Genomic DNA, 23,956 nt, shown 5'->3' with positions numbered 1-23,956 from the left:
CCAGGGAAGTGGTTGTGTCACCATCCCTGGAGGACTTTAAGAGACGTTTAGATGTAGAGCTTAGCGATATGGTTTAGTGGAGGACTTGTTAGGACTGGTTAGGACAGAGGTTGGACTGGGTGATCTGGGAGGTCCCTTCCAGCCTCGGTGATTCTGTGTGATTCTGTGTGAAATTAACTCCCAAACTGATCAGTCAATCAAATCCTTTTATTTAAATACACCGACGGTCGTCCTCGCCTGACTCCCGCCGGCCGACCCCCCCCCAATTCGTGCATTATTCATGACCCCCCTCATGAATATTCACGAGGCCCGCCCGGGCCGGAAGCGGCCCCTCACGGCCGGCCTGGGGGGGGAAGCGCCGCGCGCGCGCGCCGCCCGCCGCCGCCCGCCGCCGCCGCCGCCACTTCCGCCCTGCCGCCAACCGCCGCTCCCCGCGCGCGCCGCCGCCACACGGCGCTTCCGGTAAAGCCCCGCGCGCTTCCGGCCCGGCCGCTCGCAGCCCCGCCGCGGCGGGCGGGGGGGGGGGAGGGGGAGCGTCCCCGTGCCGGCGGCCGCCGCGGCCCCGCCCCCTCGCGACCGGAGGCGGCGGTGACGCCATCCCGCCCCGCTCCGCGCCCCCGGAAGAGCTCGGGCCGCTGACCCGGAAGCGGCACCGCCGCTCCCCTCTTTCCGGTGAGGAGGCTCCGCCGGAGGAGCCGGGGTCGGGGTGGGCGCCGCGGGGCGGGGGGAGGCGCTCGGTGAAAATCCGCCGGGTGAGGGGCAGGCGGCGGGCGGGCGGGCGGGCGGTACGGCGGGGCCGCGCTTCCGGCCGTGAGGCGATCCGGAAGCGGAAGCGGCGGGCTGCCTGCCTGCCTGTCCGTCTGCCCGTCCGTCTGGCGGGCCGTCTGTCTGTCTGCCCGCCCGGCCGCCCCCGTAACGCTGGCGGTTTGTTCGCAGAGCCGGCCCTGGAAGGAGGAGAGATGCGAGAGGAGGGAGAGTGAGAGGGGTAAGGAGCTCCCGCAGCACCGTGAGTCAGCCTCGCCCCCGGGGGGGGGTGGTTGGGGGACCGGGACGGGGTGCGGGGACCCTCAGCCCCGGGGGGTCTCACAGGGGGGCCGCTGGGGGGGGGGGGGCGGCGCATGGGCGGTTCCGAACTCGTCGAGCTCGGGGTTTGGGGCTCAGGGCCTCGGGTGTTACGTTGGGGGGGGGGGTCCCGGTGTGCATCCAGGTGGGCTTGGTCTAAAGACGCGGCAGTGCTTGAACTTCTTGGCGCTTAGGAACTTAGTTGGAGGCGTTTTTCCATTTGATCCAATATCCCGCGTGGGCATCCTCAGTGTTTTGCAGCGATTAAGCCTAAAACCTCCTCGTTACCGACCAGTTATTCCTTGTTACTTGCACAGACATAAAATGACAACTTAAATCACTCGGGGCCTTTTATCACCTGAAAACTGCCTAGAAGATAAACGTCAGGTGTCTGGAGAATAAAGAAAACCACATTACAACTTAATCTCTAAATACCTGCGTATCCAACCTTGATTGTGCCTTCCAGAAACGCAGCCTCTACCTCACCGTGTACTTGCACGTGCTTTTGTCTGTGTGTTTATGATTAAAGTGATGATCCTGCAAAGAAGTATAAGCCCAGCACGTTAAGTATGCGGTTCTGTGAAATACTCTGAGAGCTAAACTTCAGGTTCCTTGTCCCTTGTGAGTTCCCTGGTTCACTCGGTTGTTTATTTGGTGTATGTAAATTTGTGGTCTGTACATAGAAGGTGTTTTTGGTTTATATCAGGAGGGTACGTTGACATCTGTCTGATACTAGACTGGTGCGTAGGAAGAAGGTCCCATCTCTGGCCTGTTTGTGGAAGCTGGGATGATGAAGGCACCGCAGTGGGAACACGCTGTGGTACAGGGTTGAAGCTCCAGCCCATGTGTGATAGTTATAGAGCAATTGGAAGGGTTACGAGCAGAGTTCTGGTAAAGTAAGTGTGAGCGGTGGTAAAGTGGGGGCTGTGGATAGGGGTGCATGTTTTCCGAAATATCCTTCAGCCTAAAAGTGGGATAGGGGAGGGACATCTGCGGGTGTTAGGACAGTAGGTTGGTGCAAGGATCTTCATCTTTGTTTTCTCCCTTTGGAAGATTGGCTTGCCAGTGAGATTGCATGAAAGCTTTGACTCTTACACCGTTTCTCCTTTTTCTCCACATTCTTATAACTTTGTTACACTTCAGTCTTTCAAGCTGATTTTTTTGAGGCCTGACATCTATTCAAGCGTGAAGACTGCTGGGTGGGGAGATGGATTTTAAGAAAGTGTAGTAAAAACAGAGTAGTCATCTTTGGAGAATTAATACAAACTGTTTTGTTGGTGGTGGGTTTTTGTGTGTTTTAATTTTTTTAAACATTTTGCAAAGCAAAGTGAACAAACGTTGGGTGCTTTGTCGAGTTCTGACAGGGGACGGGGTAGAATCAGGAGGCCACTGAGTGCCCCAGCCTGTGCTAGTTCGAATTTTACAGTTTGAAGATGGAGTTGCCTTTCATACTTTCTAAATAAGAAAGCAGTTACGAGATTTTTGTTTAAACTGTCATCTTTCTGTTTTACTCCTAAACTTTGCAGTTGAATCCAAGGAATCTGAGGCTGGACGATTACAAAGTTTATTTGAAAAACAAGCGTGTGATTATTATATGAGACATTTTTTTCGCAAAGTCAGGTTTGCTTAGGTTTGTCTTTATTTTTTGATGTGGAAGCTGGGCAAATAGAGGCTTACTCATTTAAAACAACAACCCCCTTGACTTCCCAAACAAAAAAAGATCCCTCTTGATTCAGGGGCTCAATTGCTAAGGAAGGCCTTATCTCTGTATGTATGCCCATCCCGTGGAAGAAAACAGTCATGTACTTAAGTGTTAGATATATAGGGCCTTGTTGTGGGCAGAGTACTTAATTAATCTGGCTCAGAAAAGAAATTAAAGGAAGCTAAGATACCTGCCCCATCGGATTCTGATTGAATCACAGCAATGTAAATCCAGAGTAATTCAGTCAGGCAGCTAGCAGTCTGACTGCATGCCACTGATGCAAGGTAAATAATTCATCCTTAAGTGGGTTTATTGGTTGATTTGTAGTGAGCAAGTGAGGCAGGAATACTTGGCTTTGCTGTTGTGTGAGCAATTCATAAAAACAAAATTAACAGGTAATTTGGTTCATTTAAATACTGCTACTCTACATAGAGGAAAACTGCCTTTGCATTTTGGCTCACACACAGCAATTCCACATGTATTTATTCTGTCCTAATATACTCCTGGAAAGTAAGGGTTTCGTGCTACTCGGGGCATGCTCCTCAGCTTATCTGATGCTCGGGATAGGCCCTTCAGAAACAATATTTACTCGCTAATTAGACTACTGCCACATCACAACAGAAATAGGACTGGTGCTGTTTGCAGATAGCTGCATGAGAAACCTGCAGTGTTTTGTTTTCTCTAAGCAGCTTGCTCTGCCAGGCATAGCGTTCGTTGAGCAGAGTTTTTATCGTGTTTGTTTTACCCATCAGATTTGCCATACTTGTTAAGGAATCGGCACCTCTTCTACTTCAGAAAATACCGTTTTGTGAATTTCTTGAGGTTTTCAGTAGCATTTTCAGAGCGTTGCAAACTTTGATTGCTAATGATACTGCACAGAGGAATGAGAGGATCAGAATGGAAAGGACTGGTGAATTAGATTTCCTCAGCCAGGTGTTTCTAAGAGATTAAGCCTCTGTCTTCAGACGGCTATCTTCTGGTGTCTAACTGGTCCGTGGAGAGTTGAGATAGAGCCACGGGCACCTGATGGGACAGAATCCTACAGAACCTTGTCCCAAAGACAGAACTGAATTGAGCAACAGAGAGCCCTTCCGTGATCTCACTTGGAAGTCCGTTATCTCAGGAGCAGGGTAGTCAGGTTGTTTCCCCACTGTGCAGTCTGGTTGGATGAAAGGGGAGGATCTGGTCTGTCAGGAGTATTGAGTGACATCTCCAATTTTCTTCCGAGAGTCGGACTGGAGCGGTCAGAGCAGTGGGCAGTGGGAAGTCAGGAGCCCTAGGTTTTACTTCTTGGTCTGCTGTGGCTGTCTGTTACCTCGGGCAAGTCTGTTTCCCTCTCTCTGCCTGTCCTTCTTCCTGTGTAACATAATGCTAATGTGCCCTTGCTGCATCTGGGTCCTTAGAGAGCTGGGGTGGAGGGACAGGCAGGGTCCAAAACTTTCACTGCTTGTGGGGTCAGACTGTCTGTGACAGTGAAAAATGTTTTTCAGCTGTGTTTGCCTGGATGCAGATGCACAGACTTCATCATTTATGGCATGTACTTGGGTAGAGGATAACTGGGGAATCTTAGAGGTGTTTTGGGTCAGATGTAGTCTTTTTTTTTTTTTTTTGCATGGAGGACTGGTGGGCAAGAGGCATTTGAGATGGACCCAAGCCTGTGGGAATAGCAGACATCTTTTTCTCTGAAAAATAACATGATTTGGGCAGATAGTTCAAAAGTGGGGAGCAGTTGCTTAAGTAAGAACGGGGAGATTAAGGAACTGTCGCAGCATCAGACTGAGTCAGTTCCCTGTTGGAGTCTTTTTGGGTTTAATGTTCCTTTTGTGTATGTGTGTGTGTGTGCGTCTGTCTGTCTTCCTTCTCCTCCATTCCTCTTCCCTTCCCCCTTCCTCTTCCCCCCTGTGCCCAGCTAGGATGGAAGAATCTCATTTCAACTCCTCCCCGTACTTCTGGCCAGCAGTGCCCACCGTCTCGGGACAGGTAAGACCGTTGTCTGCCAACCCGTTATGCTGGCCTTGCTTCCCCCTAGAAGTCCAAGCGCGATACACGTTTGTTGCCTTTCTTGCTCAGCCAACTGCTGGGAGGAGCTGTGGCACAGCGTTCTAAAAGCCATTCTCCCCACCCTTTTAGATTGAGAACACCATGTTCATTAACAAGATGAAGGAGCAGCTACTGCCCACAGAGAAGGGCTGCAGCCTGGCTCCCCCCCACTACCCCGCCTTGCTGACAGTACCCACCTCCGTGGCCCTACCCACCGGTATCGCCATGGACTCAGACACCAAGCCAGAGCAGCTGACACCACACAGCCAAGCCCCTGTGACTCAGAACATCACCGTGGTGCCAGTGCAGTCTGCTGGGCTCATGACAGCAGGTAGGGGACTCCAGAGATGTCTGCAGCAGAGGGGTAGGGGTGGCAGGGAATCCTGGAGAGTCCTTTTTGGGCCGGGGGTTATTCTGAGCATCTGCGATGGTGTGGACTGCCTTGGCCCTGGCCGTGGTTTCACGGCGGATCTCCGGGCAGTCTGTGCACCCGCCCTCTGTGCTGAAGTTTGGCTTCCAGCAGTGGAGACCGGGAATGTTTTGGGCTACTCTGTTCTCTTCTGTTTGGGTTGTGTTTAAAAGTAGACGTATAAAGCTTCCTTCTGTGAAGTGAGGAGGTTGGGCGCCGTTAGAGATGTAACACCTGACTTCCATCTTCGTTTGTTTGCAGGTCCTGGTCTGGTGATAACTTCCCCATCAGGTTCCCTGGTGACCACAGCCACCTCTGCACAAACCTTTCCCATCTCAGCTCCCATGATTGTCTCTGCGCTACCCCCTGGCTCCCAGGCAGCCCTCCAGGTGGTGCCTGACCTGTCCAAGAAGGGGACGACCACCCTCTCCGAAGGTGCTGGGGGTGGCGGGGGTGGGGGAGTTGCCCCCAAACCGCCTCGGGGCCGGAAGAAGAAACGATTGCAGGAGTCGGGGCTGCCAGAGATGAGCGACCCCTTTGTGCTGTCAAACGAGGATGATGAGGACCAGCACAAGGATGGCAAGACATACAGGTGGGGAGCAGGGTTAAACCATGACTGTAACGTTGCATGGGGTTGGGGGTGTGTTCAGCCCTTCAGAGGCTTACGCAGGGAAGAAGAGATCTTGGCCTCTTCCCTGTGGAGTCCCTGAGCAGAGAAGCTTTCAGATGCAGGGAGAGCTGAGTTTTCTTTCTAATCGGGAATGTTTGCAAACCAGTGGGTTGACCCCCAAAACTAAGGACCTCCTTAGTGGACAACCTCAATTTCCAAAATGTACAGATGTTAATATTGCTAGGTTGATTAACGACCAGGGTCTTATGGAGGCTGAGCCATATGTCCTTGATGCCACAGCAGGGTAGTATGGCTGGCGTACTGCCGAATGCAGTGCTGTTTGGTGCAGCTGGAGCACTTCTGGTGCAGTTGAAAGCCCTAGCGTACCGGGGTGCCCCTGAAGTAGGACTCCAGTCTGTCCAGTATAAATACCCTAGACTGGATGCACAGAGAGCTGGAAGTGAACCGTGGTGATAGTGCCTGCTCCTGTGTTCATTGCCCAATGTGCTCTCCTCCTGTTTCAACAATCCCAACAAAACGGGAAAAAGTACATTTCTGAATTAGGTATAAGGGTGTTTCTAAGCCCGAAATGTAATGGATGAGAGGGGAGAGTGTTCTGAGCCCTGAAGTTGGGTTTCTGGGCTTGGAGGGATGTGGCTTTAGGAACCTCTACCTGTGAGTCCTGGGAATGGGGGAGAGATTAGCTAGGAGGGAATGCTTAAAGCAGAGGGAAATGAGGGTGGTTGTTTCTGAGAAGGTGGGAACTGGACAGAGCAGCTGAGTGCTAGGAAAGAAAGGGAAGCAATGCGATAGTCTGTTGGCTGGGAAGCAGGAGCAAGTACGGGTGATTCAGTGATGGGCATTTCTCAAGGATGATCAAGATCAATAAGAGACAAATTAGCAGCTAGGTGAAAACAAGTAGGAGGTGGGTTCCTCGTTCTTCTCGCTTCCCTGCTATGTGCCCATGAATCCTTCTGAGGCAGACCGTTTCCCTTTAACCATCCTAGACCTTTTTTTCTTTTCGGTAGATTTAGCTACGTTTCTGGAATAAGAATAACAATATGAAGGCACCTACACAGAATCAGTGCATCCACCGCAGGCACTGTTTCATTTTTAACTATAGCATTTAAAAAAATGTTTATATTTTTAAATCAATGCAGTTAAATAGCTTCAAAACCAGAGCTTGGATCAGCCTTTTTATTCTCTTGCCCAATGTCCCAGTTTTTCCACTTTGAAAATATAATCAGCGTATGGTGAAGAAGGGTAGGAGTGTTAGGTAGCCTGCTATTTGTAATCCCACCATTTATTTTGGGCCCTAGCCACAATTCCACACTCAAGCTGCTTACAGTCTGGGTTGCTAATTAGGTTGTTAAATATGTATTTACAGGGGACACAATTGGCAGTGAATGCTAGAATTAAAGCTGAACCAAAGCTTTAATTATAGCTCCTTGTTTACTTGTAAGTTTGGAAAAAAAAATGCCAATGACCAGGTGGAGTGACTCAGCAGAAACTTCATGAACATGCACAGTCTGTGTAACTGATCATGGGGGAAAAAAATGAGTTTATATGTAGGAGCATGTCATCAGGAAGACTTTCAGTCTTCATCTTCAGTCCAAGTGTGGTACCTCTGCCTCTTCATCCAGCCCCCATCCCAACCCAGACTTCGTCTGGGCACTATTAAGGTGCAAGATAACTAAATTGGTATTTATTGAAGACCACCAAAGAGTATTTCTGCCTTCCTTGGGGTTTTCTCTTTGATGTTTTCCTTGTGCAAGTTTGGAACTAAAAATAATTGTTCAAAAATAAAAGAAAAGGCTGTTGTGTTCTGCAGCTGTGGAAGAGAAAATCTTTGCAATACAGTTTGTACGTAATATGCATATGAATAGAGTTGCAAGTTAAAACTTTGAGGACTCCTGGGTTCCATCTGTATTCTAGATTATGATAATTTGGGTAGTTCCCATTACTATAATATGCAGACATATACTAGCTAAATTAAGACCGTGTGAGGTTTGTCTACTGCTCCCTTCTCAGGCTGAAGGAGGAGTTGCTTGTGGTATACATGTGGATATGTTTGTATGATTTCATCGATTCTCATGGTGATGCGCTAAAGACAATCTAGTCAGATGCCTGGAAGGAGTTTACTATATTGATCAATCTGTTTATTTTTTAATAGTTTATTCCTAAAGCCTGGAAAGCTTTTGTCAATTTGATTATTTTTTTTTGTTTGTTTCGTTCTAAATCCTGTGAGCTGTCTTGTTGTGGGTGTCAGAGCAGGTGTCTGATGTTCCTAACTCCAGCTCCTGGTGTCAGCTCCAGCTTGCTGACGGCAGAGCAAGGCCTTGAACAGGTAGCAGTGAGGGCAGGTTTGGAAGGGATTGGAGCACAAAGATGATACCCCCATTGCAGATCAGTCCGCTGAATGTAGCGATTCCTGTGCCAGCAAACGGAAGATGTTTTGCTGCTCTAACATCTTTGGAAGTGAATTAGCCTGCTGTGAAATTGGTGCAAGAATCTTTTATGACTAGGTTTTTCTTTATAAGAAAAGGCGTGAAGCTTTTGCTAATTCAGGTGCTGCTTGCGGATCTTGGACACCTAGCCTTAGGATCAGTCTGGCACAGTCCTTGGTGCTTTGCTTTGTGATATTAGAAAAATGCTCATACCTGAAGGGGACAGCATCTGAATCTGTTCCGTGAAGCATTTTCCTTCGAGAGTAATGTCACTTCAGTCTTGTCTGGATTCATTGTCAACTTTATTAATCTTCCCTGACATCCTTGTAGAACTTACTTTTTCTGTGGAAAACAAGATCATCGAGAGAACATCTTTCTAGAAACAGGCAGTGTGCGAAGCACATGGTTTCTCATCAGAATTTTCAAACATGCTGAGGGAGAGCATGAATCCTGGAGACAGTAGTATCATTTCTTAGCACTGTTCTAGTGCTTGTACATATGCACTTCTTGAAGTTTGTGGTGTGACGTGTTAGACAAGGCTGATTAAATGATGGTTCAGCTTAATCTGTTCCAGATCATCAGTTTTTTGTAAAGGCTCCAGTTCTTAATCTGGAATGACTTTGCAAGCTATACTTCTGAACCTAGTACACCAAGAGCAAAGTTCTTGCCTTGAGAAGAGCCTTGCTGTGATACTTGTGACCAACGAGCTCTCTGTTTCCCACCGTCATTTGTGAGTTCCCTTACTTTCAGTAGGGTGTGGGAAAATTAGGGTGTTTTGGTTTGGAAAACAGTAAGCAGCTAAGGGACATAAGCTTCTGTGGTGTGTACAGGGAGAAAAAGTGCGCAGAAGCCCTGGAAGGCTTAGCAAGAAACAAAGATAAATGAGCTGTGGAAGGGGGAAAAGCCCAGCAGAGGACCTGTTAAGGAGGAGATTAGGGACACAAGAGGAGCCAGTGGTTTGAATACAGCAGGTGGGCATGTTCTTGGATAGCTTGTTTTCAGCCTTTTTTTTTCCTGCCGTATACTGGATATAATGTTGCTCATTAGTGATTTTCTCATGTTTTTTTTTTTCCTAGATTTGAAGTCAGGCGATTATGGCTTTTCTAAGCCACAAATATCTGTTAAAATGTGGCCAAATTTGGCCAAGTTGTAAGCTTTGAAAAAAAATCTGTTAGGCATGCCTTGAGAAGCTTTATACTTCAGTAGTTGAAACGTGCAAAGATTATTATATCCTCTTTGATGTTACTTGAGGCTTGCATGACTCCGGGCGCTGACCAGACTGTCCATCTGCACAGAAGAAGTAAATACACTCCGACCTCTAGACCTTTATGTGAGGCTGGGCTACTCCTGTACTCTCTCTGCAGTGATAGGCATCTTCTGATGCTGAAGGGCCAAGCACGCTTTTCCTTCAGTCACAACTCCTCATTCTGCTTCGGAAGGGAGTCCTTATGCCCGCCTTTACAGTAACCTTCCCCCCTCCAATGGGCTCAGCGGCAAGGTGAAAGAAAGCTTGATTCAAATGCAGTAGGGACAGGAGTGAGATATGGCTAGGACCTAGAGCTGATTGTGTCTAGGAAGTCTAGAAAGTTGGTAGAGCAGAGACGGGAAACAGAAAGGAGGGAGAAGAAAAGACTAGAGCCTACAAACCAGAGGGTGTGATGGAGAGCCTGTTTGAAAGGGAGAGGTGACTGAGAGAAGATGGGGAAAGAGCAGATCTACTAGGGGCTGGAAAACGAATAGGTGTCTAGAATTAATGGAACAGATGTGGACAAGAGCATGGGATGTGGACAGACAAATAGAACTATGAGAACTAAAATTTGAATATACACTGCAGTGGAGGATGAAGCTGAGGCACGTGGGTAAAGAACGTGGGACTGGGTCGTGGTGCAGGAAAGAGGGGATTGCAACAGGCTGAAAGGCTAGGGGCAAAGGGAGAATAAAGTTTGAAGTATTAGGCAGAAAGTTTGACCACATTCCCTCCAAAGCCTAGAAATATTAAATCCAATATTCCTAAATTTTGCCGTGTTTCTGCTGTCAGCACAAGAATGTGACTTCCTCTGGCAAAGAGCCTCATCCCCCTCTAATGCTAGAAAAAGATGTCAGACTACATTACTATCACTAATTGTCCTTGCTGTGGTGGCAGAGGTCTGTGCAGTGGATCTTAAGATTGCTGATGACCAATGTGGGTGTCGGTACGATGCCACATGTTGGAATTTCTGTTTGCTTTTTTTAACAAGTAGTTCCGTGAGCAGCGGAACTAATGAAGCCTGGTTTCCAGCGGCTCTCTCCTGTGTGGATTCTCTGATGTCTAATCAAGGGTGAGCTTACTAGCCTTTCCCTCAGCAAGGGGCTCCAAGAGGGTCTCTCATCTTTCCCAGCTCCGTATTTTTGTGAAACTTGTAGTGACTTTAAAATCCTTACCCCTTTTTTAGCTTCGGTTGAAATTGGCTTATGATTTCAAAACTAAGGAGGACAGGTGTGCATGAACTTCCATATCTACACACACTGTACACATAAGCTTTGCTTTGGATATGAGTGCTGTGCTTGAAAGTTAGAAATAGAAATAAGACTGACCATTTGCCTTAGGATATAAGGTGAAAGCTTGGTTTATGGCAAGTTCTCTCCCTTCTGCTGAGATGCTGTAACTGTGTGTGTGCATGCACAGGTGTTCTCAGCTCATCGTAGTACAAAGCAGAAGGAATTAACAGTGAAGATTCTTCAGTCATTAATTTTAATTTTAGTGCTTTTTACTTGTATGTCAGTGGAATGCTTGTATGCAAGGGAGTGAAGGGCCAGTTACAGTCTCAACTGGAGAGAGAGAACATCAAAACTCGTCTGTCACTCATCTATCTGATCACACCTTAATTTGGCCCTATTGAGTCAATGCACTTGATACATCCTTGATTATGTGACTACAGTTATTGTATACGTGATGGCCTGTCAGCATCCTGCACAATTACTTAGAGAAAGGAATAATTTTATCAAAAATAAAACAAAAATGAGTTGGGATTGTGGAATAGAGAAGGATGATTTGAGGAAGGCATTTGACTGCTAGTCTGAAGAACTGTAGGCTAAGTTTGCCTCTGCCACAGATTTCCTACAGTATTCTACAGCCATGTGGTTCAGGCCTACAGGTAATCATACCTTGAAGCATGTGCATATACGAGTTAGGTCTAGCTTTCGGTGGATTTGCATGCGCTGCAGGCTAGAAATGACCATAGACAGTTATCCTGAAGTAATTAACATTTGGTATTCCTAAAACCATAATCCCTTCGCAAGTGTCATAGAATAGTCCTCTGTTATGTGTTGGATCCTGTTTTGCTTTGCAGAAGCATTGGATCTTATATGCAGCACAGAAATCTTTCGGGAGCTGTGATTTAACTGTAAGCAGTATGAAGTTCTTTTAAAAGAAAAATAGTGTTTGCAGCTATCAGGTTAGCCACTCAGAATTATGTCTTACTAATTGTTTTTCACTCCCCTGTCTTCTGCTGCTCCTTCCCATTAAAAATAATGTAAACAGGGGTGTTGTGGAAATAAATGTGTGTCTGAGGAGCACTGATACTTCTGTGGGGGTCCAACAGAGGAGTAATTCTGCAATCTGAGGTTGGAATTGCGTGCGGTTGACAAGGCTCAAGGCTGTTCACATCACAGTGGTGATGAAGAATACTGAACACTTGCTTGTTAAGTATCTATCTGTGCAACATAATAAGGATGCAGTTCTGTGGAAACAGTCAATAAGGCTGTATCAGAACGTGCCTGCATTGCGGAGCCAAATTATGGTGACATAGATGACCTTACTTCTGGCACTCCCAAATTTGTTAGTGTTTTCTCATGGGGCTTTGGTGTTCTTTCAATTTTAGCATTAGGTATTATCACTGTACTAGGAAACATCTCATTGTATTTCGTTGTTTTGCTGGTCTCTTGCTAATGGTGACTGATTTCATAAATTGGTAGAGAAGGTCTTAGGCTTGATGTTGTTCAGTGATTTTGGAGATGAACAGAAAATCATGGCTGACAATTTACAGGTAGAAGCAGTCCTGGTGGATAGGTAAGGAAAAATAGGGGAAATTCTGCGTGGTTGTTAAGCCAGAACTGTTCAAGCAAAACGTGTTTTTATTACAGCTGAATGGAAGGCTTAGTTTCTTGGTTTATTAACCCGTGTGACTTCTCCCACAGAGTCAGGTATCGAAATCTAGATGCTCAGACACGATATAAAACAACCATCCAATTAGGCCTGGATAGAATTGGAGCAGGAGTTGGACTTGACGATCCTTGCGGGTCTCTTCCAACGTGGGATATTCTATAATTCTCTGAAGTGTCCTGTTGGCTGCTGTTGAACACCTTTGATCTAAAGATAAGGAATATTAGTAATGAGGAAACAGTATCCTGGAAAGCAATGACTATGAAAAAGACTTTTAGGAACTAAATGACATCATGTGAGCTCCCAGTGTGAGGCTGTGATGAAAGAGGGTAAATGCAGTTGCTGAAAGCTTAAGTGCTGAAGTGATTAAAAGAAGATAGGCAACTTGTGAAGCGTGCTGAAATACCACAAAATTCTGGTTCTGATATTTTTCCAAACGATCTTCGAAAAATGGACAAAACACAGGAATCCCCTCAGAAAACTAGAACTGGAAAAATGCTATACAGTGTTAAAAATATCCAGTGCCTTGCCAAGAGCGTGATGCACATTTGTTTTCTGTAATCTTATCAAGCAACGGAGTGACTGAAGGAGTGTGGAAATAAGTAGATTTAGATCTCAATGTAGCTGGTAGATTTGATAGTATACATGTCAATAGTGTAAATTGGCAACTGGAAGCACGTTAAATTTTTGATGTGATTTGGTGATACTCTAGAATTGGAGAAGCAGAGGTACAATTGTCATATGCTTTCATTTGGCATTTCTATACTCGGGCTTTATTTAGGTCTTATCCGAGTTTTGTAGCTGTGTCTCTTAAATGTTCTGACTCCTTCCCTCTGTCTCTTAAAAAACATTAGTAAGAAAGTGTTTAACTCCAGCTTTAAAAAATTGGGGAGTTTGAAGGTTAAATCAGCATTTATCATGCACTGTGCATCCATTATTATGTTATGATTGCATTAGTTACTTCATTAACTCTGCATTGCAAAGGCAGTAAATTTCTTTCCTTGCTAAATATCTGTTGACTCTGAGAGCCTAAACTTAACTAGTTTAACTTCACACCTTCATGACCTGTTTTTTATAAAAACAAACAAACAAAAACCCTTGTGGTCTAGTATTTGTATTTGTAGTCTAATAGAAAGAACAAGGGTTCAATTAATTTCTAAGACCAATCTCAGTGAATACTAGGAAATTGAATCCTCAAGGCTGTGTAAAAGCTTGCATAGTTTTTCACAACTGTGATATCAATTAATTAAGCACTTGATTGAAAAATGCTGTTAATCCACGTTAGGCAAATTTTACTATGAGATGGTATTTCAGATGTTATTTTATCTCATAACAGCATCTGATGAATGAGGCGGAACATTCCATGAAAAGTGGAAAAAAAAGGCCCTCTGTGTCTCAGAGTTGTAGTCTAGTTGCTATAAGCATAATTTTGTTTATGACTCATCGTGATGACTTTCATATGGGTGCAGAATTAGAATTGTGCATCCACCTTTTACTGGCATTTCATGATTTTTGAGGGTGTTTGTCTTAACATGCACATTCTTTTAATGTCTCACTTTATTTCTGTAGATTCCTTATAAAAAGAAAGGATTATAAACGTTGGAAGGGGTTGCTTTTGATCTCTAGCATATTGCTGAGTATTAAATTAACTATTTATATGGAGAAATACACCTCTGCGTTGTTAAGAATATGTTCTCCTAAGCTAAATTTGCAGAGCCATAACAAACAGTTGTAGGGATGTTGTATAATGCTCTCAATGGGAATGCTGCAGTCATTTCTGTTACTTGCTCTCAGAATACAATGGAAGTAGTAGTAGTTTAGAAGCACGATGGGGGGAAAAAAGATCAAAAATGTTTATTAACAAAAAAGAAAAGATTATTTCACATAGCACTATGTTCATGTTTAGCAAGCAGCACTGCCAACTTTTCCTATCCCCAGCAAGGAAAATTTCACTGAAATGAAACACTGAAGCATTGCAAGTGTCAGATGAAATGTTCTCATTATCCGTATAGATTTAACATTTTTTTGAATCCATGTTTACCCACTAGAGGGCTGATTGCATCTTCTTCTTTAATATTTGATGATGTCTGAGGCAAAATGCAAAACCCTTAATTAAATGGATCATTTGTTCCATTGAAAATGCCTGCTGCCACATAATAGAGAACTCTCTGAAGTGCAGCTTTCTGCTGTATTCCAGGGCTTTTTTAACTTACAAGACTTATGACTTTGTTAATGCTACATAACATTCTTGCCCTCTCAGGGCTAATGCTAGTTAGATTATTGGAAAACGAGTCCCTGCAAGATTTTTTTTAAATGTTGTTTGAAAAACACTACTGAAATGTCTACAGCTGCTAAATTCAGACAACTAGGGTTGGTTTCTTGTTTGATTGGTTTTGTTTTGTTCTTATTTTCTGGTTTGTTTGTTTGTTTTGTTTCTAACACTCGGATTTATCTTCCATTCTCATGCAGGTGCCAGCGAGGTTTTGAAATACCTTTTTTATACGTTTACTTTGAAAATGGAAAAGGACATTCAGTCTCTTTCTTTTCATTAAAGTTTATTCTAGGGAAATTCTGACCTGAAGGCAGATAACCTAACAAAGTAAATAAGTAAAGGAATTGGTGCACAGATATTATGGGAAATAAAGTAGATGGCTTTATGTCATTACAGACTTAATGGGTTGGACTGCTTAGACTTGATGACATAGTAAAGATCATGAATTTTTCAGAAAGGAATAGACTTTTAAAATACATGGTCATGCGTACAGCACAGAAGAGATTAGTGCCCAACGTTGTGTTGAAGCTCAAGCAAAACTTCTAGAAAGGTATTACTCACTGACGGGTAGCTGAATTCTAAAAATATTAATTGTAGGTGCTAAGCTATTGAGATTAGAACACAGCCTCGGAGTGTTGTTCCAAAGATGCATTATTCTCATGGTTGGAAGATCCTATTTCTTCTTGGATTTTTGAACTCATCCTGTCAGTTATTGTATCTCATGGTACCTTTGCTGCATAAACCAAGCCCACAGTAATTGATTTTTTTTTTCCCTGCATAGATTTATATGGGTATTGACCAAGCTATCTTTTAACCTTTCCCCCTAACCAAGATAGACTGGGCTCAGTGAATCTCTTCTGTGAAGTAGATTTTCCACACACCGTCATTCCCAAGTTCTCTGAACTTGTCTGGATCTTTCAGTAATTGTTGACTACATAGTCTTTAGCATTAGGCATGCTGTTGCAAGAATAGTTGCACCATTCCCACTTAGATACCTGCTATTCCCCTTTGATTCATTTAGCCATATTAGCACAACATCGCACTGGGAGCTTGTTCTCAATTGAATGATTCATCATCAGAGGAGTGACACTGTGGAACAGACTTCAATTGAGAATACTGGCAATAAACATCCACTGAGAAGGAGCTTGATAGAGTCATGCATGGGGTTATGAATTAATTCCTTGCGTTAGCAGAGAACTGGACTTGGTAACTCAGTGGTACTTTCGGTTCAGTGTTCACTTCAAAGTTCTTTCTAGCATTGCTTTTTTCAAGGATACAGTCGTCATCCTCTTAAGTATGACTTGATAATTGCAAAATACATATACTGTCTTCAAGTCTAGCTATCATGTTTCAGAAAGTCTGGAGCAAACTGGACAAGTGTTTGGAGATAATTTGGTTTATAAACCAAAAGCTACTTTTTCTAAAAGATGATCCCGATGTTCCTTCTTACTCCTTGTGTCTCTAGCAGACCTAGGGATAAACAGCCAAATTGCTTCTGCTTGTTGATTCCAGAAAGGATTTTTTTTTTAATGTGTGAGCGGGGAGTTAAGTAAGGATGTGTTTAGCTTGTGTGTTGTGTTCAGTTGTGCAATTAAAAGGAAATAAGAGAAAGATGAAGGTAGGAAATGCAGAAGCAACCGTTAGAGGTGATAATGAATGTAAAGGAAAAGAAACAATGTTATGGCAGGTGTGTGGTAGAATGCTTGGTAGGGAGGCATGGCTTCCAGTTATATGGCTTAAAATCAAGCTGTGGCTTTGAAGGGCCTGTGGAAGTTAAGGTAGGTGCTGGATAAATATTGCCTGCATTACATACACTAATTAGACTGCACACTTCATAAAAGCTTCTGGCTCCAACATAAATAGCCACAATAGTAGATGTAATGATGTATCGTCCTAGGAGGAAAAGAAATAGTTGAATGTGGGCACATGTAGTGGGTTTACAAACAGGATAAGCTCTCTGTGGTGTGTAATACTTGCAGAGACTTTTGTCACTGGGCATTTTTTTAAAACACTGGTAAAACTTAAGGAAATTCCCAGACAAAAACATAATCAACACACCACAGCAGGCAGAACAGAGGTCTTCTAGGTGGCATTTTTCCCTCAGATGTGACCCTGGAAGTTCCAAGTGCAGGTTCCATTTTGTCTTGTTTAATGGAGAAGTCTGCAAATGGAAGGACTTAAATTCAGAGAAACTTTAACTCTGCTCCGTGTTGTCACACGCTTTTGAAGGAAAAAATAAAAGGCCAGCAATGGATGCAGCCTCTATGGTTAAAATGACAGAGAAACAAAATCTTTTACCATCTTGAATTGTATAGCAGTGCAGGCTTCTTTTAACAACCTGGTGTCAAGATGGAGGAACAGTTTTTAACAGCAACATCCATAGCAGATAATGCCAACTGCTTCTTCCTGTTCAAAGAATCTGTGTTACCAAATATGTTTCTGATCTTTATGGGAACAGATGGGTCCAAACTCCTAGACAAAACATTTTAAAACATCAGTAAGATAGAATTGGTGAAAGCCAATTAAACCAGTGAAATATCTGATTATATTTGCAGAGTATCTTTGTGAGACCCACTAGGAAAGTAGTGCTATTGTTAATTTCAGCATTGCCTTCAAATACGTGAATGTCTTCTCCAAAAACGGGAGCAGAGTTAAGTGTTTTGGTCATGACTGCTTTTGCAGACTTTGCAGTACGTGGAATTAACTTTTATTATGAAGACACACCTTAACCTGGATTTTCAGGTTTTCCAACTTTTTTGACTGAAATAAATCATAGATGAACAAAATGTTTTTTGTCTGGGAATTATTATTCCTGTCCCCTTCAGATTGCTGTTGGAAAATTTCCGAAGTGCTACCCTGTCTCCCTTGTAAGCCTAATAAATTAATCTCTTTGATTCTTCCAAGACCTTTACTTGTGTGGCTGCAAGGTATAAGTCTGGTCTTTCCTGCCAGTTCCTAGCTTAAGTTTGTCCCTCTGGGACTGGAGTACTTGCAGCTGAGCATAATGTCCGAGGTGAAACTTCCCCTGATCCACATGGTCAGAAACTATCCTTTATTCACTCAATGTGGAAGACCCCTTCCAGTTAGAGTTGATAGATATTGGGGCTTGCCCCGTATGACACTCTCTCTTCCCCTCACCCCGGTCCCAGGTGCCGGATGTGTTCGCTGACCTTCTACTCCAAGTCGGAGATGCAGATCCACTCCAAGTCCCATACGGAGACAAAGCCACACAAGTGTCCTCACTGCTCCAAGAGCTTCGCCAACAGCTCCTACCTGGCCCAGCACATTCGCATCCACTCAGGGGCCAAGCCCTACACGTGCAGCTACTGCCAGAAGGCCTTCCGCCAGCTCTCCCACCTGCAGCAGCACACACGGTAAGGGCCAGAGGAGGCTGGGGGCCCTCCGCACTGCATGTTGCCGTCATCCCAGCATGCTGTGAGCACCTTCAGTGGGTGACTAGCTGGGGAGACCTTGCTGTTTTCCACAGGCTGGTCATGTCTCAAACACAACAAACCGGCAGTCGTGGTATCTGACACATAAGACTTGTCATTTACTGTGAGGGGCTGGGTGTGCGCAGAGGTTAGTGCTGCTTACTCTAAGGGGCGTCTGCAGTGGAGTGACACTTTCTGACAGAAGGTAGCGCTGGTTTTGTCAGCACGAGAGTAGAGTGGGCGTAGAAGGACTGTTCCCTGTCACCCCAGCCTAGTCCTGCCAAACATCTCAGTCCAGGCTTGCAGCCCCCCTGCTATTTCAGCCATAGGCTTCCCACACAGCTCTGCCAATGCCCCTCAGTCCAAACTCTATAGTTCCTCTCTCTGGATCCTCCCCCGGTGCGGACAGACCATGGTCTCTTGAATCCAAGGGGAGCACGGTTTGAGACCGAGCAAGCTCAGGCCGTGTTTGGAGTTCCTCTGTGTAGCAGATAGCGTGGTGCTGTCCCACCCCCTTTGTGCCCTCATTCCATCAGCACTAGCCAGATGGCGGTCGTGTCCAACTGCTGCTGCTCCTCCTCCTCTTCGGCAGGATCCACTCCAAGCTCCACACGGCGATTGTCAAGCCCCACAAGTGTCCTCACTGCTCCAAGAGCTTCGCCAACACATCCTACCTGGCCCAGCACCTCCGCATCCACTCGGGGGCCAAGCCCTACACCTGCCGCTACTGCCAGAAGGCCTTCCGCCAGCTCTCCCACCTGCAGCAGCACACACGGTAAGGGCCAGAGGAGGCTGGGGGCCTGGCCCTGGCCCCCCCGCGCTGCCGGCATGCACCTGTGGAGCACGCGCGCCAAGCATGCGGGGGGCGGGCGGGGAACGCGGCCGGCTGCACCCACAGAAGGAGGTGACCCACCAGAGTGGACGGAGTGGAGGCTGCGCAGGAGACACTGACCACGGCAGGGCAGAGGTGGGCACGTGCTGTCCCTGGGGATCCTTGGTCTTGCACCGCGGGGGGCACAGAGAGAGAGCAATAGAGAGAGAGGCATTGGCCGTAAGGGATCCTGGCACCATGGGGGTTGGACTGAGTGTGTGGAAGCTTGTCCTGGCATTGCAGGGGGACAGGGACACATGAACGCATTTCCCCAATAATGTGAAGGGAAGACTGTTGTAATGTGTATCCTGAGAAGGAACAGAGCTGTTTTCTCGGTACTGTGTGAGCAAGAGAATGAATTCCTCTTGGTCACAGTGTGGGACTCCTGAGCTTGGAGCAGGGAGTCTGGGCCGCCAGGCCCCTTGCCGTTCTTAGGTGACCCCCGTGCCAAGCTGGTCAGGTGTTCCTAAGCTCTTGCTCCTCAGTCCTAGCCACGTTCTGAACTCTGCTTGCATGCATATCTTTTCTAACTTCTAGCTGGACACAGGAGCTGGGCAGAGCTCTCCTTGTCCAGGTAGAACAGCATCTGGAGGCAATATCATCCCCTTCCCCGCACTGCTGAGCAGCTGTGAGATTGGATCACGGCATCAGGCCCTGGCAGTCTGCGCTGCCTGTTTGCTCACTGCCTCCTGTTTGTGCTCTTCCTCCTCGACAGTATCCACACCGGGGACCGACCCTACAAATGTGCTCACCCTGGGTGTGAAAAGGCTTTCACCCAGCTTTCCAACCTGCAGGTAAGGGACTGGACATGCCCTGCTCAACAGTGGGGGTGGCAAATACGGATGTCAAGCGGGAGGAGATGGAAAATGCTGGGAGGAAGAGTGAAAGAATACAGAAAAGCTGTTGAAGTGCTGGACAGGGGAGAGATTCGTGGCTCTGATGGCAACAGTGACCCAAATAAGTCACATAAGGAGTTGCATCCTGTAAAACTTTAAGATTGACTTGCAAGCAGTGATACCTTGTTAAAGTTCCTCTGATCTGTTCTGCAGAGTTTTCTAATGTATCTGGGGTAAGACTTTTTCTAAATCTCATACATGGAGTAAAATCTCTGTAATAGGTGTTTTTGTTTTACAATGGAATGGGGGACATAAGAATAGGGATTTAGGGAAGCAGAGATGGTGTGTCCTGTTACAATATCCTGGAGGAGGGGAACTGTAGAAAATGCCGAATGGCAAAAAGCTGTAAATGCCTGTGAGCAGTTAAAGAAGATCCTGCCTTGAGAGTTGACAGATGTGGAGAGTAAATGTGAAGAGAGGTAGAAAGAGGGGGGGGGGGGGGGGGGGAGACTGGGAATGTTGCATGGAGACTCAGAAGATGGGGATTGTGGAGAGTTAAGAGACTCTGCTCTTCAAATGCCTAATACGGCTGAGAAGATAAGGTGTCTGTGGGAAAGCTGTAGTGGACTGGGAGGGAAATAGCTGTCCTGTGCTAGGAGCCTGGAGTACCTTGCTCAGCATACTGGGGCTTAGGGAACTTGGAGCCTGACGGGAACGGAGCGTTAGAGGTAAAGCAACCTCCAGCGTTAACATTCGCTTCCTTACCTGTGCTTGTGTTCTCTTTTTTTCCACCCTGCTGCCAACCTCCAGTCCCACAGACGGCAGCACAACAAAGACAAACCTTTCAAGTGCCACAACTGCCACCGTGCATACACGGATGCTGCCTCGTTGGAGGTGCACCTGGCTACGCACACGGTGAAACACGCCAAGGTCTATACCTGCTCCATCTGCAGCCGGGCCTACACCTCGGTGAGTATTTGCTCCCCTGAGGGGGTGGCAGAAGTGGAAATACTTCTCAGGGAGTCGATCCTTCAGGTCCCATGGGAGCAGCCCCGTGAGCTGTCATATCCCTCCCTGTGGGCTGTGGCTTTTGTGAAAGCCGTCCCCTCCTCTCATGCCGTTCTTCCCGTTGCAGGAGACGTACCTGATGAAGCACATGCGGAAACACAACATCCCTGACCCCCAGCAGCAGGTGGTTCAGGCCCAAGCCCAGGCCTCTCAGCAGCAGCAGCACTTCCAGCCGCAGGGGGGTGGGGCAGCAGGGGGCCCTTCTGGAGACACTAACCCACCCAACCCTCCCCCTCAGTGCTCCTTTGACCTGACTCCTTACAAGACTTCAGAGCATCACAAGGACATCTGCCTCACTGTCAGCACCAGCGCCATCCAAGTGGAGCACCTCTCCAGCTCCTAGAGAGACCTCAACCCAGGGAGCAGAAAGCCTCTTGTGCATAGCCTGCGCCCGGGGCACTGCTTGTGCAGCGGCCCTCCTCGTGCAACAGTCTCCGGCCTCTCCTCCTGCAACAGCCTCTTCTGGCCGTGTAACCCTGTTCATGGCAGCCCCTTGAACAACAGCCTGTCTCAAGGGGGTGCTCCTTCTGTGCAACAGCCTGCCTGGTAGGAGGATGCTTCCTTGTGCAAGAGCCCCCTTCCTGTGCTGGGATCACTTCCTCATGCAAGAGCCCCTCCTTTCAAACCCAAAGAAAGGCCCCTGTTCTGCCTTCTCTCTCACTGTAGGATGTGCGTGAAGGGGGTGGGGAGGTGTTGAGACGTGCGTGGTGTGATGGGATGGAGAGATGGTCCTTGTACATACAGGGGCTTGGACACGTTTTCAGCGGGCCACAGAAGAACGTGGCAGGGTTCACAGCTGGATGGGTATTTTTGAGGATTTCCTTGAGTGTCTAAGAGAGAAATATCCATTCCTGTCCCTCCTGCTTGTGAAAGGGAGGAGGGGTCGCTTGTCCTGCCCCAAGGACTGGATGGGAGAAACCTTCTCCACAGCGGAAGGTGAAACCAGTGTGGGGGAGAGGTGAGGCTTGTTCTCTGGGCTGGACAGGTGCCTACACTGCCCGAGGGCTTTGGAGCGTTGCACTCTTTCTTCTCCCCTAGTGGAGAGCAATAGAGGAGTCTGTCTGAAGTAGCTGCTGCCTCTCCCAGCTGTCTGAGCAGCATGATGGCCAAGGCCCTGTAGGAATGTGGGTTCCTGCTCATTGCTCTTCCTGCCCATTGTGGATGATGTCCTAGCAGCTTGTACTTCTCCTCCTCTCCCTCCTGCTTCCCCCCACCTCCTCAGAAAAGCCTGCAGGCATCAAGAACAAACCAAAAAGCAATGGAGGGGAGGGTAAGAGACTGCCAAAATAATCATCACCCTTCTCTCTACTTCCTTTACTGAAAGGTGGAACAGCAGCAGTTCTGACTCTTACACACCTGTCCTGCCCCCAGTTTCCCAAAGGGAAGGAGGAGGAGGAGGAATAGACCAGTCTTTTCGAGGAGCCGGCAGGTGTCAGGGAAAGGCTAGCTTCTCTGCTCACCTCCCATCAGAGCGCTCTCCCAGGCTCCCTCTTGCCAAGACGGGCTGGACTCACATGGCAGTGGTGGCCTCTTCTGGACCCTGATCATGGGAGAGAATCCCCAAAAGGTGGACAGTGGAGAGAAAGGGATGAAGATCCCCACAGAGAGACCAATCTAATGAGAAGGGGGAGCCAAAAAGAATAAACTGAAGGCCCCTTGAATTTATATATATATATATATAAATATCTATTCCCCACCCCTGGCCCGCTCTGTCCTTGCTGTAACTGTTTCTATCTCTGTGTTTATAAAACGCATTATCCTGGCGAATTTTTATTTTCAATCTTTGTTTGTTTTTCCCTCTCTCTTCGTCTTCAGATTACCCCCCCCTTTTTTTTGGTCCACATGACTACTAGTCTTGTGTGTCACTTCTTAGTTTCTTTGGATCATGGAGGCTGACTGGGAAGAGAATGAGAAGGCAAGGGAAAAAGCATGTGTTGCACTCAAATCCTATAGAATCCCAGACTTATGTATGAACAACCAGTAGGGGCTTTTTTTTTTTTTAACCACCCTGTGTAGAAATAAATTGGTGTAAAAGGCTCCTTGAAGGTGCTGCTGCGAGCACCCTGCCCCTGTGACGTGTGTTCCTTCTCCACGCACCAAAACACTGCATGAGCATCTCGCTGCGGTGAGTCCTGAATGGCTGTGTGAACGCGAGCAGTGCATCCCTGCCTTTGGGCAGCCTTGTGGTTTGCACAATGAAAGCGAGGAGCTCTGCACCTGTGTAGCCTGCGGCGGAGAACTGTTTCTCTGCGCTTAGTCAGCAGGGTTGGCTGCAAATGGTTGGATTGTTTTTTAGATCCATAGATTAGGCCAGAAGAAGCCGTCTTACTCCTGCATTTTACAGGTGACATTTCAACCCATTTATCCTGTTCTGAGCCTCAGTAACTAATATGCTTTTGACGTACGTGTTCACAAAATGGATTGGCTTGATTTTGAGGCACAGGGACACAGCAAATCCCTTCCATTGGTAGCCTGCTGCAAGGGCTTTGTGTTCTTGCTTTAAAATATCTAAGCCTGATTTCGCCTTTGGATTTGTTTGGCTTTGGCTTCTAGTTACTAGTTCAGGTATGTCCATCCCACCGATTCAGAGACCCTTAGAGCACATTGGGGCTTTCTCCCCTGGTCTGGTGTTTAAACACTGTAATACCACCTCTTAATCTACTTCTTGACAAGCTAAACAGATGGAACTCCTTCAGTCTTCCACTGTAAGGGATTTCCTCCAGCCTGTGAATTATTATTGTCGTTTATTTCTACATCTTGGCAAATTCTTCAGTATCTTGTAGACGTGTTCATTTCAGAATTAAGTGTTCAAGCCCCATTGCCATGGACAAGGTTGCCCTGCCCTTTGCCTTAAGTCTGCAGAGGATTGCGTTTGCCCGTTTCTTGCAGCGTTTTACTGGAGCTCACATTAGCTGCTTATCTGGTGTGACTCCTAGATCATCTGAAGTCTCAGCTTTCCATGATAGTATTTTTCCCCTTTCTGCAGGCATGGTCTGAGTTCTTACTTCATGGTTACTTAATGTGAGTCTATATCAGAGTCTATTGTGTGTGAACAGACCTAGCTTAC

The 23,956-nt window shown here is 46.6% G+C and overlaps 1 protein-coding gene across 26 annotated transcripts; it reads left to right on the top strand.

Moving 5' to 3' along the window:
- The first annotated feature begins 371 nt into the window (after positions 1-371).
- Positions 372-22,926, top strand: ZNF384 (zinc finger protein 384). Of its 26 annotated transcripts, none has more exons than XM_080585893.1 (12): positions 372-462; positions 937-985; positions 1,769-1,958; positions 4,678-4,744; positions 4,895-5,135; positions 5,475-5,805; positions 10,508-10,588; positions 17,833-18,057; positions 18,707-18,889; positions 19,701-19,779; positions 20,632-20,790; positions 20,957-22,926. In XM_080585893.1, exons 3-12 carry the CDS (start codon positions 1,906-1,908, stop codon positions 21,230-21,232), a joined length of 1,695 nt encoding a protein of 564 aa, XP_080442019.1. In that variant the 5' UTR covers positions 372-462; positions 937-985; positions 1,769-1,905; the 3' UTR covers positions 21,233-22,926. The 26 variants fall into 26 exon arrangements, with proteins under 26 accessions (XP_080442019.1, XP_080442002.1, XP_080442003.1 ...); XM_080585888.1 differs by having other exon boundaries at positions 447-462; positions 1,380-1,958; XM_080585891.1 differs by lacking the exon at positions 372-462 and adding an exon at positions 483-672.
- The last annotated feature ends 1,030 nt before the right edge of the window (positions 22,927-23,956 follow it).

Source organism: Anser brachyrhynchus (assembly GCF_964034855.1).
Source record: "Anser brachyrhynchus genome assembly, chromosome: 1".
Lineage (NCBI taxonomy): Eukaryota > Metazoa > Chordata > Aves > Anseriformes > Anatidae > Anser > Anser brachyrhynchus.
Note: the sequence above shows the minus strand (reverse complement) of the source record. Positions and strands in the feature narration are given on the sequence as shown.

Bases quoted from the DNA above. Each gene is read 5' to 3' on its own strand.
- ZNF384 (XM_080585868.1), top strand. From the start codon at position 4,577: ATGTTCCTTTTGTGTATGTGTGTGTGTGTGCGTCTGTCTGTCTTCCTT. The intron at 4,745-4,894 runs GTAAGACCGTTG...CCACCCTTTTAG, and splicing joins TGCCCACCGTCTCGGGACAG to ATTGAGAACACCATGTTCAT. The intron at 5,806-10,507 runs GTGGGGAGCAGG...TTTTTTAACAAG, and splicing joins AAGGATGGCAAGACATACAG to TAGTTCCGTGAGCAGCGGAA.